Source organism: Polyodon spathula, chromosome 1 (assembly GCF_017654505.1).
Source record: "Polyodon spathula isolate WHYD16114869_AA chromosome 1, ASM1765450v1, whole genome shotgun sequence".
Lineage (NCBI taxonomy): Eukaryota > Metazoa > Chordata > Actinopteri > Acipenseriformes > Polyodontidae > Polyodon > Polyodon spathula.
In genome coordinates this window covers 52,971,636-52,989,179 of record NC_054534.1, presented here as the reverse complement: position 1 = coordinate 52,989,179, position 17,544 = coordinate 52,971,636, and the positions used below count along the sequence as shown (strand labels likewise).

The following is a 17,544-nucleotide window of genomic DNA, read 5'->3' as shown; positions in this document are numbered from 1 at the left end:
ACAAAGGCGCCACTCTCCTGCCGTTGGAGCATACACTCGGTCCAAATGCTGCCCTGTTTCCCTGGAAGTGGCAGCACTTCTTGCTCCGTCTGAGCAGCTTCCCCAGCCTGTAGCTCAGCACCATCGTCTCGCTGTCGCTCAGCATGTTCAGGTTGCTCTGTCTGCGCAGCTTCCCCCGTCTGTCGCTCAGCCTGTTCGGGTTGCTCTGTCTGCACAGCTTCCCCTATCTGTCGCTCAGCCTGTTCGGGTTGCTCTGTCTGCGCAGATTCCCCTGTCTGTCGCTCAGCCTGTTCGGGTTGCTCTGTCTGCACAGCTTCCCCTGTCTGTCGCTCAGCCTGTTCGGGTTGCTCTGTCTGCACAGCTTCCCCTGTCTGTCGCTCAGCATGTTCAGGTTGCTCTGTCTGCGCAGCTTCCCCTGTCCCCTGACCTCACCGCTTCCCCGCTGCTGCTGTGACTCTGACTCGGAGCAGCTCACGTCTCGCTGTGGCTGCTGCTCCCAGGCTTGCAGTCCAAGTTGGAGTCTCAACTTCGCCTGATACCGCCAAATCTTCTCCATCCCCTCTTTCTCCCATCGGAGCGCCTCAACAGCGCATCACGCAGGGACATGTCTGGAGTTTTATTGAGATGGTCGTTCAATCTCTGTGGCATCTTTCCCACTAGAAACTGCTTGCGGACGAGCTTGGCGTGCTCTATGATGCAGGGCTCTGGGTAAGCAACCCGGACTTCTCTTTTAAGTTTCGCCAGAAACTCTCCCAAGGTTTGTCCCGGTCGTCTGCACTGACTCAGAAACTTGCACTGTATCAGCATCTTCAGTCGCCATTGCTCTCTTGTCCTCCCCGCTGTCTCACCTCTCATTCTCCCACCTGTTACACCAATGTAGCATTTTAGGGTTCTGGGATAAAATGAGAGAGGCACATAGCTCTTGTAGTTCTTGAATGGCCGGTTTTATTGAACATTAACCAACATAAAAAAGAACTCAAGGACAGCGTAACAGCTTCTCACACACACACTTCGAACATTCTGTCCCCTCCAAGCTCCTGCATTCCCTTATATCGAGCCCTGATTTGGTGCCAACCCTGCCTTTAACCTATGGAAACCCACAATTACCAACCAACCAATATGAGAGCGCGCGCGCGCACGCACGCACACACACACACACGGACACGACGCACTCCTCTTGCACACAGACAGTACAGGCAAGCACATGTCCCCCCCTTGGGGTATGTAGCTATAAGCTTGGCACATCTAGCCACTGGGATTTTTGTCCATTCTTCAAGGCAAAACTGTTCCAGCTCCTTCAAGTTGGATGGGTTCTGCTGGTGTACAGCAATCTTTAAGTCATACCACAGATTCTCAATTGGATTGAGATCTGGGCTTTGACTAGGCCATTCCAAGACATTTAAATGTTTCCACTTAAACCACTCAAGTGTTGGTTTAGCAGTATGCTTAGGGTCATTGTCCTGCTGGAAGGTGAACCTCCGTCCCAGTTTCAAATCTCTGGAAGACTGAAACAGGTTTCCCTCAAGAATTTTCCTGTATTTAGCGCCATCCATCATTCCTTCAATTCTGACCAGTTTCCCAGTCCCTGCTGATCCAAACATCCATGGTGTTCTCGGGGTGATGAGAGGTGTTGGGTTTGTGCCAGACATATCATTTTCCTTGATGGCCAAAAAGCTCAATTTTAGTCTCATCTGACCAGAGTACCTTCTTCCATATGTGCCTGAGAGACGGGGAGGGTGACCTGGATAGTTGCAGACGGGCAGGAGATGATGCTGTACCACCTGAAGGGGGAACAGACTCACAATAAGATCCCCTGCTAGAAGGAGATCCCAGTCCCATTTCTCTGTTAGCTCTAGCCTTTAGGACTCACCTCTGGAACTTCCCGCAGATAGCACAGAATGCTGTGTTGGACAGAGCCAAAGCAGCATGTTCTGGACCCAGGCATGAAACACAGAATTCATGTGGGTCCTCTGGGGACATTTTTCAACTACAAGAGCCGCATTCATGGAAACCCGACACAGTGCACAGCACTTGCCCGGGTTGCATGGTGTGTATAAATGTGCACAGGGCACAGGAGCGGGTATGCGCACTGGGCACAGAACAGATGTGCACCGATGAGTGCATGGACACCAATGTGCACGGAGTGCGCACAAGCCACAGGTGCGCGGATAGATGTACTGGCACAAATGTGCACAAGTGTGCATGGGCCCGGAAGTGTGTGTGTGTGAGTGTGCACATCTGTGCCCATGCACCCTGTTTATACCCATGCACCTCCGTGTAGCCACGCACTTCTGTGCCCGTGCACCCCCGCACACCTGTGCCCCGTGCACATCCGTGCAGGGGGTGCACGGGCACAGAAGTGTGTGGCTACATGGAGGTGCATGGGTGTAAACAGGGTGCACGGGCACAGATGTGCACGCGCACGGGTGTGCACGAGTTTCACAGAGCACAGGTGTGCACGGGATGCACGGATGTGTACTGTATGCATGGGGCGCATGGGCACAAATGAGAATGGGCACGGGTGTCCACGGGTGCACGGGCACTGTGTGTATGGAGCACAGGTGTGCACGGGGTGTATGGTACGGATGTGCCTTATATGCACGGGTGCATGGGCACAGGTGTGCATGGGGTGGATGTGCCTTATATGCACTGGGTGCACGGGCAACGATGAGCACAGGCACAGATGTGCAAGAACATGATGCAAGGGTGTGCACGGGGCACGGGTGTGCACGGGAGTGCACGAGAGTGCATGGGGGATGGGTGTACACAGGGCACGGATGTGCACAAGGCACAGGAGTAAACGTGGCACAGGTGTTCACGGGTGCGCATATGTGCGAGTGCGAGTCGCTGCGAGGGTGTGGTGAGACACACTTGGGGAATAATCCCTCAGAAAACCTGATTAAAATTTAGATCGTGAGATCTAAACCAACACGCAGGGAAAAAACTATGTGTGCAGCTGGCTATGGTCTAATAAAGACCACTGCTGAGTGTCTAGCAGGCTATGATCTAAAAAGATTGCTGCTGTAGTGTTCTGTCTGGCCCACAGCCAACACACACACACACACACACACACACACACACACACACACACACACACACACACACACACACCTTGTGTTTCTCTCTGAAAGAAAGAAAAACAATTGTTAGTACAAGTAATAAAATATACAGGTAATAAATAATAATAGAAATCAAGACAGACTCAAAGAGTCAGCAAGCTGAAAGGAGCAAGAACGCTCGAATAAGCGACTCAGCTGAGTGCTTAAGGGGCAGTGCCAGCCGGCACATTGAATATGAGAGCTAAAGGCGGGGCAAAATTCAACCGAGCCCGGTGAATTGCAGTGTGCGCTCAGTGAACATAACTAGGTTTTCAGTGAGATAAATTCAGGGAAGGGGCAACCCCCAGCTTCCCATGCACAATTAAGGCAATGGAGGGAACAAACACTGAATTTTATCTTTTATTTTTGTAATAATCAGAGTGTTGTAGAACAACAAATAGATTACGCTCAATCCTGATCAGCAGCTGAAAGCAAAAGAGGCTGGGCTTCCTACACTCTGCATAGTCATTCAGCACCCGTGGGGTGGGGCTCTGACATCAGAGCCACTGAGGCCTAAAGGCAGCTTTTATATTAAGCTTAGCATAATCCTATCACCTGAAGCCGATATCCATTAGTTGATGGCTATTTTTGAATTGAAAGAGAACCTGGCTTTATTAAGTAACATCCACATCAAACCCTGGAAGTAACACTCCCTATCCCTTACATGTGGGTGTCTTCTTCTTCCCTGACAGTCCCTTTTCATGAGGTTGCTTTATCCATACATTTTTTTCTTGTTCTCACCGTACGCTCAGCTTACCCATTGCTTTGATGATATCTTGGATTGCTTGTTGTGTGCCTAAAGCCATACTCCCTAGCAAACGAGAAGAAACTTCCAGCTGAGTACTGGGGTCCATTAACCAAAATAACTTCCACTGGAATTTCGGAAATGGATTTGAGATGTTGTGTCACGTCTGGAGAGGTTGTACTAGTCAGTTTTGCCATGTCCACATATCGTGAATAGTAGTCCACTACTAAGAGATAGATGTACTTCTTCCATTCAAACAGGTCTGTGGCGACTTTTTGCCATGGTCTTTTGGGAAGTTGTGAGGTAATCATTGGCTCTGGATGTTTATTGCTCTGTCTACAACAGATGTCGCAATTCTTTCATCAAGTTTTGTAGCTGTCGACTAATACCCGGCCACCAAACAGACTGCTTTGCCCATTCTCTGCACTTGGTAATTCCTTGGTGTCTTTCGTGGATCTTATCCAGCATCTCCTGTCTAAGAGAGGGTGAAATTACGATTTGGCTCCCCTTCATAAGCAGCTCTTCATTTACTGACAGTTCGCCTCTCGCTCTGCCAAATAGGGTTTTAAGAGAGCAGGTGTTTTCTGTTTTTCAGGCCATCCCTTTGTGCAGTAATCAGTAAACTGTTGTCAAACTACATCTTTAGCTTGTTGAATTTTGATTTGCTCCAAGTGGTCTGTGATGACATCAACATAGAGATTTCCTCCTCCTGTGTATATTGTTCAGGGGACAGTGTCTGTCTCAGGGGGGCCCATGACAAAGTATCTGCAGTGATTAAATCTTTTCCAGGCACATGCACAATCATATAGATGAATCTAAACATTCTCATACTGATCTCTGGATCCAGGGTAGGAGCTCGTCAACATTGTTTGATCCAAGCAGAGCAATTAAAGGTTTGTGGTCTGTTTGTATGTGGAACTCCATCCCCACTATGTATTCACTTAGTTTCTCACATGCCCAGGTCACTGCCAGGGCTTCCTTTTCTACTTGTGCATACCGTTGCTATATGTTTGTGAGAGTTCTGGAAAAATAGGCAATGGGTCTCCAATATCCATGTGGCTTTTTTGTGTTTAAAAGCTCCAAGCCCATATGACGATGCTTCAGCTGCCACTGTTGTTTCTCTTTTGGGGTCATATTGTGAGCTGGTGAGCTCAGGTATTTTTTGATCTCCTTCGAATGCTTGCTGTTGAAAATGGTTCCAGGTCCAGATATTCTTTTTGCTTAGCAAATCTCTCGTAGCTTTGTCTTTCCAGTCTCCTATATTGCTGGGTTGTTATTCTCTTGGATAGCATGCACTTTCTCTGTGTCCTGTTCGATTCCTTTTGAACTTATTCTGTGGCCCACAAATAGAATAGCCTCTTTGGCAAGCTCACATTTTTCACTGAGAGTGAGACCTTCCTCCTGCAGTATCTTGAAGTGACACTTTAACATCAGACAGATCCACTACCAGCCTATCCCATATTAACTCCTCCTAAAGATTCCTGTATTCACAGTGCTCAGCTAAACCATGCAGAGCAGTAGTGAAGCTATCAGCTATTTCCCCCCTGCTCCTGTCATCTCTGGCTGAACTTGGCTCGTTAAAAAATGGTGTTGCACTGTACAACAAAGTGTGTTTCTAGTGTTTTTTAATCTTGTCACAGTCTGTTTTATCATCTTCTGATAAATGTAGTGAGCCCAAGATATCGTCATCTCCCATAGCATAAATTAATGTGTTAACTTGAATATGTGAATCTTTTTCACGTAAACCTGATGCTTCCCTAAATTGCTTAAATTGGCGAATCTATTTCGGCCATTCTTCAGTTTTACTGAAAGGAAACTTTTCCGGTGGCACTATTTGAAAAACCACCACCATCTTAGTCCTGTGTCTACTACAAGCCGTGCCGTGTGTTTGGTAATATGTAAGTCTCTTTTTATGACTCACCCAGCGGTCTCTCTCTCTCTCTCTCTCTCTCTCTCTCTGTTTATTTTTCAAGCTGGAATCACTTTTCTGTTCTATTCCGCTCACTTCTATCACCTTGTGCAATTATTAAAGAAGACAGGAGTTGGAGTATAAACTGAACAACCTGGCTTTATTAAGTAACATCCATATCAAACCCCAGAAGTAACACTTGCCATCCCTTAGAAGGCGGTGTTGTAACATAACACTCAATAATCGTAACCCTACAATAAGCAGAAATCTGTCCCAAAACAGCGGGAACAAAACAAGTCAAAACTCAAATGCAAGTATCATATATTTTATTATTTTTGTATGTACACTGTTAAGAAAATCTATACAATTACAGTGTAATCTTAACAGATCGTTTGTAGTAAATGTAAATTGTCATAGAACGTGTACAATATACTGGCACGTGTACTGACATTTACCAATAAAAATGTGCGTGTGCGTATAACAGTGATCTCTACCCTTCATTATTCTGGCAGCCAGAAGCAATATTGCTATCCACAATAGCAATTTCAATAAAAAATACAGTATTTTGATCAAATTAAAGGGTACAAATACATCAGGAAGCAATATTTGTTTACGTAAAAATATTTAGTTTGCTAACTGCAATATTAAAAATGTGATCATAAAGCAGCCGTTTTCATTCATTCCCATCAAATTACATTGCGTTCAAGTAATGGTTAGTTATTTAGATGTACCATATATCATTTTGCTATCTATCCCACTTGTGTTTATTGGTGACTTGTTAGCTAAAGAAAATCATAACACATTGACTAGCTCTTCATGATATACAGTGCCTTGCAAAAGAATTCAGACCCTTCTTATGGTGTCACATTTTTTAAACTTAATATCTTATTCAAAACTTGATTGCTCAAACTGAAGACTTCTAAGGAGTAAAATAAGTTATAGTAAATGTTAGCAAAAACTAAAGAGAAAAAACTGAAATATGATGATTGCATAAGAATTCAGACCCGTCAACTCAATATTTGGTGGAAGCACCTTTAGCAGCAATTACAGCTGCAAGTCTTTTTGGGTAAGTCTCTACCAACTTTACACACCGGCTTGGTGCAAATTGTGCCCATTCTTGGCAGATTTGTTCAAGCTCTCTCAGGTGCAGAGTTTGTCTGTGCTTGTCAGTGTCTTGTTAGAAATCGGCATTGCCGTACGTAAAACTAATTTTAATTGAATTTTTTATTCTCAAGTATAATTTTTATTCTTCAACCACAGAAAATGGCTATTTTTAGAATTCTTGTTTTGTTTTTTGTTTTTTAAGTATCTTAAATACTGAATGCTATAAATACTTAACTAATGAGGTATTTAACTGGTGGTTATAAATCAGTTTGCATTATGTATTCTGAAGATCCAAGAAAGACACCATTATTGCTAGGGTATGAGAGCTGGTGGAGACAGCATGGAACTATCAAATACTATTAAAACATCAAAACAAGTTCTAAAATCTAACTGTACAAGCAGGAGAAATGTACATCATGGCTATTTTCTTATAAAGTCTATTTTAATACATATTTTAATACTGTGTGTGTAAATCCTGGACCACCTGCATCTAATCAATCATGTCTGGTCCTAAACAACAACATACCAAAAGGTATGACTCAGCTAGACGTAAATTGGTCTACAGTCAAGGGCTTAAAAGTTTTTCATATCGATACACATAAACCTGATGTACTAGCAATCTCAGAAACATGGTTATTCACAAAAATTGACAATGCTCAAATAGAAATGGATAACTTTACGACATACTGCATGAATCGAACAAAGAGAGGTGAAGGAGTTGCTTTGTTTGTATCAAATAAATTCTAATCCTTGGTTTACAAAAACAAAACAAAACTTGACCCTTTAGAAGCTGTATTCACTAAAATTAAACTAGGCGGAAATAAGGAATTGCCTGTTGGCTGTCTATACAGAGCCCCTTCCTCTGATCCATCTACTTTTGAAAAACTGAGTAAGTTTTTAGCAGAGATGGACTTAGGTAATGAACTGATTTTGATGGGTGATGTAAACCTAAACTGGCAAGATAGTTGTTCTGAAAAAGCAAAAAGCTTGTTGGATGACTGGCACTTACATCAAATTATAAATCAACCCACTAGGATAAACATGCAGTCAGGAAATCATTATCATAGACTGGATCATGGTCTCGAAAACTCAGGCAGTGACCCAATGTGGGTTACTGGCAAACGAGTTTAGTGACCATTGTCCAGTTTTTTGTATTTAAAATACTAAAACGTTTAAAAGTCCAGTCAAAGTTATCTTGTACAAATCTTTGACCAGAATACATTTGTAAATGACATAGTTAATATAAACTGGGACAAGCTGAATCTATTTCATGATTTTAAATCTGCCTGGTCTTTTTTACATTCAGAATTCATAGCGGTATCAGATATACATGCACCTTTTAAGAAAATGCAATTTAAATCACACCATTTACCCTGGGTTATCAGTGGTTTAACAGAACTGTTTCAAATTAGAGATACAGCATGACAGTGATCTAGACTATCTGAAGATTATTCAGACAAAATATTATATAGAAAATTGAGAAATAAAAGTACAGCCACAACATGAAAGGCAAAAACGGATTATTTCTTACTCTATATAGATACGAATTTAAATAACTGTGAACGTGTGGGTTGCCGTGCGTAGTGAGACGGTGATGCAGGTGCTCCAAACAAGGACACACACAAAGTTCACGGTTCACGGTTTAATCCTCCAACCACGTTCACCATTCAAAAATATTAAAGCTGGCTTTACCCAAGAACGGGTATGGCCAGCGCCAAAACGAGGGGTTACAGTCCCCAAATAATAATACAAAAACACAGACACGTCTCCGGACAGTTCTCTTAGTGCAGGTGCGGTGCTGGAACAGTGATGTTGGTTAAGTGCAGGTGCGGTGAAGTCCAAGTGAATCGCTGGCGCAGGGCTGCAGCTCCCAGTTCTGTGCTCCATCATTCTGCCAACAGTAAACACCCACTTAACTTCGTCTCTCAAACACAGTCCTCATTTCCTCTCATCAACCACAACAAAGGAACCGATCACAATGTCACGTCCCCCTAAAGTACCCATAGCCCTGCCCCCTCCGACAGCTAGTTCAATCACGTCTCCTCCAATTCATGAATGAAACTTCGCTCATCATACTGGGGCGATGACTCCTGGTACCGTGACGTCGTCCCTTTCCTGAATGGCCGGCTTCCAACTGCCCCCGGAATGAACTGCCCAACCACGGGGCACGTAATTCCTGCTGTGCAGTATTTTCAGAGGTTGAGAGGGATATTGTTGAACCAGATTCATTCCAGTACCACATTTTCGTGATTTAAGTCGTACTTATCAGAACGTTTTCAAGCTGTTGTCTTTGAAAAAAAGAAATCCGATTTCCGGCCTATATCCCTTGGACCACTTTTATTCTGAATTTTTATTAACGAAATACCTAACATTTGCTTGAAAAGTTCAGTGCATATGAATGCAGATGATATGGTGGTTTATTATAGTTCTGATAACATCCATGATTTAACTAAAATATTATAGAGCAATTTTTTAGAACTACAAAAATGATTTGATAAAAATGGTCTGTTTTTAAACGAAAAAAAGACAAATATCATGTTATTTGGCTCAGAGCATATGATTAATAATACTAGCCCAAATTTTACAATTTTGACTAGTAATATTGCACCTTTAGAGAGAGTTGACACTTTTAAAAATCTAGGTGTTTATATCGACACATTGCTTAGATTTGAAAAACACATCACAGATCTATGTGCTAGAACTGGTAGGATGCTTGGAGTATTGTATGGTCAACGATACTGTTTCAATTTTGAAAAGAGACTTAAACTAGCCCAACAGACAACAACGATGTGATCTGTATGAATGTTAGTCAAGATACACTTAAGAAGTATACATGATATCTAGATTTGTACTTCAGTGTACTCCGCTAGAACATTACTGTACATTGTATCTTAAGCTAAATCTGTTATCACCTGCCAAAAGAGGGAACTTCCACTGGAAATAGATTATTTTTAAAGGGGTGCATAATATGCTACCTGTCTATCTAAACTGTTTATTCCAGGAATTTATATATGAATATAGCCTACGTAATTCCAGCGGCACAAAATATTTCTGGGTACCAACTGTTGAAAGTGCTGCTGGAAAAAAAAATCTTTTCCATTTGCTGCTGTTGCTGACTGGAGTAACTTACCTATAGAAATTAGATCAGAGACCTCTGCCTGTAATTTTAACAAACTGTTGTTTACTCATTTAAAACTGGTCTGTGTAGGTAATTTGTAATTTTAATGTGTGTTATGTATGTATTATCTTTATTTATTTATTTATTTATTTGTTTGTTTATTACTATTGTTGTATTTTTTGTTGTTGTTGTTATTGCTGACTAGGACCCATTTGCAAACTAATTGAGTGCAGCTCAATATGGCTTTCCTAAATAAGAATTTAACAAACACAAGTTGCTTGGGGGGTTACTTATGGACCGCAGTTTTCAAGTCTTTCCACAGATTCTCAAGAGGATTCAAGTCAAGACTTTGACTGGGCCAAGGACATTCACTTTTTTATTCTTAAGCCACTCCAGTATAGCTTTAGCTTTGTGCTTTGGATCATTCTCCTGCTGAAAGGTGAATTTTCACCCCAGACTGAAACAGGTTTTCCTCTAGTATTTGGCTGTACTTTGCTCCATCCATTTTTCCTTCAATCCTAACAAGCTTTCCAGTCACTGCTGAGGAGAAGCATCCTCATAGCATGATGCTGCCACCACCATGCTTGACTGTAGGGATGGTGTTGACTGGGAGGTATGCTGTGTTGGGTCTGCGCCAATCGTAACGCTTGGCATTTAGACCAAAAAGTTCCAATTTGGTCTCGTCTGATCACAACACCTTTTGCCACATTTTTGCAGGATCACTCAGGTTCTTTGTTGCAAACTCCATGTGGGCTTTGAGATGGCTTATTTTTAGTAATGACTTCCTTCTTGCCACCCTGCCATACAGGCTACTTTTGTGAAATGTTCTGGATATTGTTGACTGATGCACATTTTCTCTGGCCTCAGCCATTGAACTCTTTCAAAGTTGTTGTTGGCCTCACAGTGGCATCCCTCACCAGTTTCCTTCTTGCCCGGCTGCTCAGTTTGGAGGGACGGTCTGATCTAGGCAGTGTCTGGGTGGTACAATGCACCTTCCATTTCTTGATGATTGAGTTGATTGTTCGCACTAAAATGAAAAATAGCAATAGAGGTAAACTATGATTTGTATGGTTGGGATGCTAATTGTGTTAACTGGCTCACTGGTGTGAGTCGTTTTGTTGATTAAAGTTTATTTTACATAAAATTGAAACATTGGTAAAATTGGGGGGGAAATCTCTGTGGAATATGATGCATAGCAGTTTTGTCTTCTGATTAAGTTTAATGTCTGTGGCATATATGATGAAGCAGAATCTTTGCAAGTTGTAGTCACATTTTCCTAAGTTAGCTGGTACTTTGCGAATGTTTGGGCAATCACTGTGCTGATGGAAATAGTATCTACAGAAGGTAAAAATGACATCAGCACAAAACAAGCCAGTTTTATTCACCTTGAAATCATAAAAAGAAAAGAAAATTGACAGAACTAGACGATGCAAGCCATCGGGAGACGCATACAAAGTCACACTGGACATTTCCATCAAAGTGTTCCATAAGTTTGCCAGCTAAAGCAGGGGTTACCAAAGGTTTGGTCAAGGAGGGCCACTGAACAGGTGGGACATTGGGGGGTGGGCCGCATAATAAAATTCACCTATAATTAAAAACACCAATATGTGCTATAAATATAACATACCTTTATCTATAGACTGAAGACGTACATCTTTTCAGCTGCCTTTTCATTTTTGGTTTCTGAAATTTTTTTTTTTTTTTTTTTTTTTTTTTTTTTTTTTATATATATTTGATTTTATCATTTTATCAAAAAAACAAAAAAATAAGCCGCTTAATGTGAACTGCTCGTAATGTGAAAAGCGCTTAATGTGCACAAAATTAAGTTATTTATTTGTTTATCCTTATTTATTGAAATCTGTTGGGATTCCTTATTTTAAAAATGGTTTCTGTGATGTCATACATTACGAGACCGAAGGAATTGTTTTCCTGTAACTCACTGAAGAGGCTTATCTATTATTTTTTATAATAAATGGATATCCTGGTGATGCTAATATTAAAGAAGACGAGGTCCAGCAGTACATTTTTTTAAACGTAGTGTTTCAGTGCTGTACAGACGTTCTATGTCGTTGTCCGTTAGTGCTTCAGCTTTATTTGGATGATTGCCTTTACCTTGTTTTCATTTCTCTACATCATTTTTTTTTAACGTATTCTCAAGTTGCTGGTCATTAATGAACATAACACTGACATTACAACAGCTCACTAAACTTTTTGGTTCAGTAAAACACAATATTAACTTTCACTACTAAAGAGCCTCAGCTTACCCAGTTTCAACTTTATATAAAAGGAGATCTCCCTTAAGAGTGAAAAACTGTAGTGACGACACCATAATACGGAAAAAATTACCGAGTCCTACGTTTTATCGAATATAGTTTCACATCAAAGTGTGTGTGAATATATATATATATATATATATATATATATATATATATATATATATATATATACACACACACACACACACACACACACACACACACACACACACACACACACACACAGTGCCTATAGAAAGTCTACATCACTTTGAACTTTTTTCACATTTTGTTGTCAGTGCCTCAGAGTTTCATGCATTTAAATAAGGATTTTTTTTCCACTTATCTACACACAATACTCCACACTGTTAAGGGAAAAAAAGTTTATTGAGAAAAAGATTATATATTAAAAATACAAAATTGAAAAATCATAATTGATCATTAAAGTCTCCACCCCCTTGAGTTTATACTTTTTAGAAGCACCTTTGGCAGAAATTACAGCTGTGAATCTGTTGGGATAGGTCTCTACCAACTTTGCACAACTAGATTTGGCAATATTTGACCATTCTTCTTTACAAAACTGTTCAAGCTCTGTCAAGTTCCTTGGGGAGCGTTGATGGACAGCAATCTTCAAGTAATGCCACAAATTTACAATTGGATTTAGGTTGGGGCTCTGACTGGGCCACTCAAGGACATTTACCTTTTTGTTCCTTAGTCACTCCAGTGTAGCTTTGGCTGTGTGCTTTGGGTCGTTGTCATGCTGAAAGGTGAACTTCCATCCCAGTTTCAGCTTTGCACTACCTTGCAGAAGGTAGTAGGTTTTCCTCAAGGATTTTTCTGTACTTTGCTCCATTCATTTTTCCTTTTATCCTGACAAGTGCCCCAGTCCCTGTCAATGAGAAACATCCCCACAACATGATGCTGCCACCACCATGCTTCACAGTAGGGTGTTCTTTGGGTGATGCAGAGTGTTGGGTTTGGGCCAAACATAACGCTTTGCATTTAGGCCAAAAAGTTATATTTAAGTTTCGTCAGACCACAAAACTTTTTGCCACATGGCAAAAAAAAGTGTTTTTTTGCATACATCAAATGGGATTCAAGGTGGGCTTTGTTGAGTAAAATACAGGCCAGATTTGTGGAGTGCATGGGATATTGTTGTCACATGCACACTTTGACCAGTCTTGGACATAAAAGCTGTTATAAAGTTGCCATTGGCTTCTTGGTAGCCTCCCTGATCAGTCTCCTTCTTGCTCGGTCATCCAGTTTGGAAGGCGCCTGATCTAGGCAGGGTCTTGGTGGTGCCACACACCTTCCACTTCTTAATAATCGCCTTGACTGTGCTCCAAGGGATATTCAAGACCTTTGATATTTTTTTATACTCATCCCCTGATCTGTGCCTTTCAACAACTTTGTCCCGGAGTTCTTTTGAAAGCTCCTTGGTGCTCATGGTTGAGTCTTTGCTTTGAAATGCACTACCAAGTAGTGGGAACCTACAGAAACTGCTGAATTTATCCTGAAATCATGTGAGACACTACAGTTTAACATCGTTGGAGGACAGTTACCGTGGTGTGTGATTTTGAAGCCTATGGTTACACCTGCGCTAATTTAGGATTGCTATTACAAGGGGGGTGGACACTTATCCAAACAAACTATTTCAGTTTTTATTTGTAATTAATTTTCTACAAATTTCTAGAATATTTTTTTCGCTTGGAGGTTGTGGAGTAGGATGTGTAGATAAATGAAAAAAAAAAAAAAAAAAATCGTAATTCCAGGCTATAAGGCAACAAAAGGTGAAAATTGTAAAAGGGGGTGTAGACTTTCTATAGGCACTGTTTATATATATATATATATATATATATATATATATATATATATATATATATATATATATATATATATATATATATATATATTATTTATAGTAATTTAGTAGATGCTTTTATCCATGTTTCAACAACTACCGCTGCAGAGTCACTTATAATAGGACCTTGGTTTTTCTCATCCTAAGGATGCAGCACAAGGAGTCCGTATTCTTAGCTAGGTTTATGTATGTTACTGAAATTGTATGTTTTATTTTCACCAGGGCTATATCTATCCAGTCTCAAAAGGAGATCAATCTAGTGGACTTCAAACCCTCTTCCAGCTGCCTTCCTGGAGTTCCTCTCACTGACTGGTGTCTCCCAAGGGAAGATGACATTGGAGGTCTTGAAGCCTTGCCCTTTAGGTTGATGATGCAGGACTGCACTACAGTAAAGACACTTCTGCTGAGGCTGAAGAGGATACTGCAGGAGGTAATGGATTTACACCAACATAAAATGGTGCTGTTTTATTAATTATGCAGAAAGATTTTTCATTTATATTCCAAGACATACATACACACTTCTTACTCAATTGTCATAAAACTTTGTCTAGTTACCTTTATCAAAGTGTGTGTAGCAGAATCTGAGGATATGAGGATATATTTATGTATGTATGTATGTCACAATTATATTTTTATAAATACTATAGCTGCAAAACTGCTATTCCAACTGTCATATTGCTACATTTTTTTCTTTACAAGAAACATCATTTCTAAAAAATAGTTACAGTTTAAGCTTTAAGCCAAATAATGCCATTCCACTCATAACTAAGGTACATCCCAGTTAAGCTTTTAGCAGAGAGACTGAGATGAGATGAGCAGCGTAAGGGGAGCAATGCAAATGGCAGAGGTACGGAAATTAAGGAAAATTTGAACATTGTTAATATGTTTTATTAAGTGTGGTTTTAAAATAAATTTTGCTGCCTCATTAGCTTCAGTAACATTTCTATTTGCACTTCTCTCTGACGACAGGGATACATTTTATGTTTAACTGCAATATATCTTGAAAATTGCTCATTCAAAAACACGAAAAATCACAAGTCAAAATATTATGAATATAAAGTGTATTACAAAATAAAACAGCTTTTGTTTATATTTAAAAAAGGCAAACATAGCTGGCCCATTTATAAATATAAATGTATCTGTTCACAATAAGTGTCAGCAGTGTTTGCAAAAGACTGCGTGCTCTGAGTTTAATGCCATCTGTAAAAGATCTGCCAAAACTACAAGACCTTGACGTTCTGTTGCTGATGCCTCTTGAATGGTTTACTGACACCTTTGGTGTGGAACAGTATATCAGTGTCCTCCCTCCAACCAGTGTTTGTCTTCATGGTCTGCTCACTCCACAGAAGAGTGGTCATACCATGGTAAAAAAGCTTAAGTGGGCAATCAAGTTGGTCTTAAAGTGAGATATGCCAATTTATTTGTAATTCTGAGCAATAGCATATTTCTTGATCCTCACTTTTGTGCACTTATATTAAATGATTAACACAAACATGCTACTGTTGAGTGTATAAAGCTTAAAGCTGAGGCAGTACCATTCTATATGAAGGATCAGCTGCACCAGCCTCACTAAATCCTGCTACACCTGCTGCTGACGATTCCGATACTGACCCAGAGGGTCCAGCAGCTCAGCATCCTTGGTACGCTGGAGGACCTGCTGGCCTGAGCAATATACTGTGCAGTCAGCCAGCAGAAAACCACTTTGAAGAGTGCAGAGCATAAAGAAAGAGCAGAACAAGAGATTCACTCCTACATGTCCATCCCTTCACTTGGCACTGATACTAATCCCCTTGATTGGCGGAAGGCTAATTCAGTGACCTATCCCCATTGTCAGCACTCATACCTAAATTCCTCTTTATTCCAGCAACAAGCATGCTCTCAGAAAGACTGTTTAACAGTTCAGGATATATTGTTAACCACCAACGAAACAGATTGAAGCCAGAAACTGTAAACAAAATGATTTTCCTTGCAAAAAATTGAAACTAAATATGATTTCAAAATTGTACACTGTGTTACGGGTGCTCTAAAGGCCTGGTCACATGGGTGACTTTTGTCCACAGCAACAAGGGGACGACAGATGTTGCATGGCTTTTCGCCTCGAGTGACCACCCTGGTCAACACCCCGTGACATGTCTCCCACTGAGGACGATGTTCTATCTTTTAGGTGACACAAGGGCAAATATAGAGATAAATGTGGGCAAATATAGGGATAACAAGTTATTCAAGCACTTTACAATAGCTTGTGAAACAGTGTTGTAATTAATAGCCTGTAAGTAAAGTATATCTGTAAGGACAGCTTTCAGTTCTAGTACGTCAGGTGCATGTTCACTATTTAGGTCTTGCAAAACAAATACAATGTGTAACCCATTCTGATCTTGGGCATCAATCGACTCGTCAGTGTGACCACTGACAAGCAACCAGACTGTTTTACCAATTCCATAATCTCCTGCTTGTTATAGTCGGCAACTTTAGGTACAGTGGCTTGCGAAAGTATTGACCCCCCTTGGCATTTTTCTTATTTTGTTGCCTTACACCCGGGAATTAAAATTGATTTTTATTTGGATTTCATGTAATGGACATACACAAAATAGTCCAAACTGGTGAAGTGAAATGAAAAAAATAACTAGTTTCAAAAAATTCTAAAAAATAAATAACGGAAAAGTGGTGCGTGCATATATATTCACCCCCTTTGCTATTAAGCCTCTAAATAAGATCTGGTGCAACCAATTACCTTCAGAAGTCACATAATCAAATAAAGTTCACCTGTGTGCAATCTAAGTGTCACATGATCTTTCACATGATCTCAGTATATATACACCTGTTCTGAAAGGCCCCAGAGTCTGCAACACCACTAAGCAAGGGACACCACCAAGCAAGCGGCACCATGAAGACCAAGGAGCTCTCCAAACAGGTCAGGGGCAAAGTTGTGGAGAAGTACAGATCAGGGTTGGGTTATAAAAAAATATCCAAAACTTTGAACATCCCACGGACCACCATTAAAGCCATTATTAAAAAATGGAAAGAATATGGCACCACAACAAACCTGGCAAGAGAAGGCCACCCACCAAAACTCACGGACCAGGGAAGGAGGGTGTTAATCAGAGAGGCAACAAAGAGACCAAAGATAACCCTGAAGGAGCTGCAAAGCTCCACAACAGAGATTGGAGCATCTGTCCATAGGACCACTTTAAGCCGTACACTCCACAGAGCTGGGCTTTACGGAAGAGTGGCCAGAAAAAAGCCATTGCTTAAAGAAAAAAATAAGCAAACACATTTGGTGTTTGCCAAAAGGCATATGGGAGACTCCCCAAACATATGGAAGAAGGTACTCTGGTCAGATGAGACTAAAATTTAGCTTTTTGGCCATCAAGGAAAACGTTATGTCTAGCGCAAACCCAACACCTCTCATCACCCCGAGAACACCATCCCCACAGTGAAGCATGGTGGTGGCAGC

The 17,544-nt window shown here is 40.9% G+C and overlaps 1 protein-coding gene across 1 annotated transcript in view; it reads left to right on the top strand.

Annotated features, from left to right (window-relative positions):
• LOC121321320 (serine-rich coiled-coil domain-containing protein 1-like) overlaps positions 1–17,544 on the top strand; it is a 244,462-nt gene that overhangs the window by 178,519 nt on the left and 48,399 nt on the right. The window contains exon 6 of the mRNA XM_041260247.1: positions 14,313–14,520. Within this exon, the coding sequence (XP_041116181.1) occupies positions 14,313–14,520 (208 nt within the window). The remainder of the gene's footprint in view (positions 1–14,312; positions 14,521–17,544) is intronic.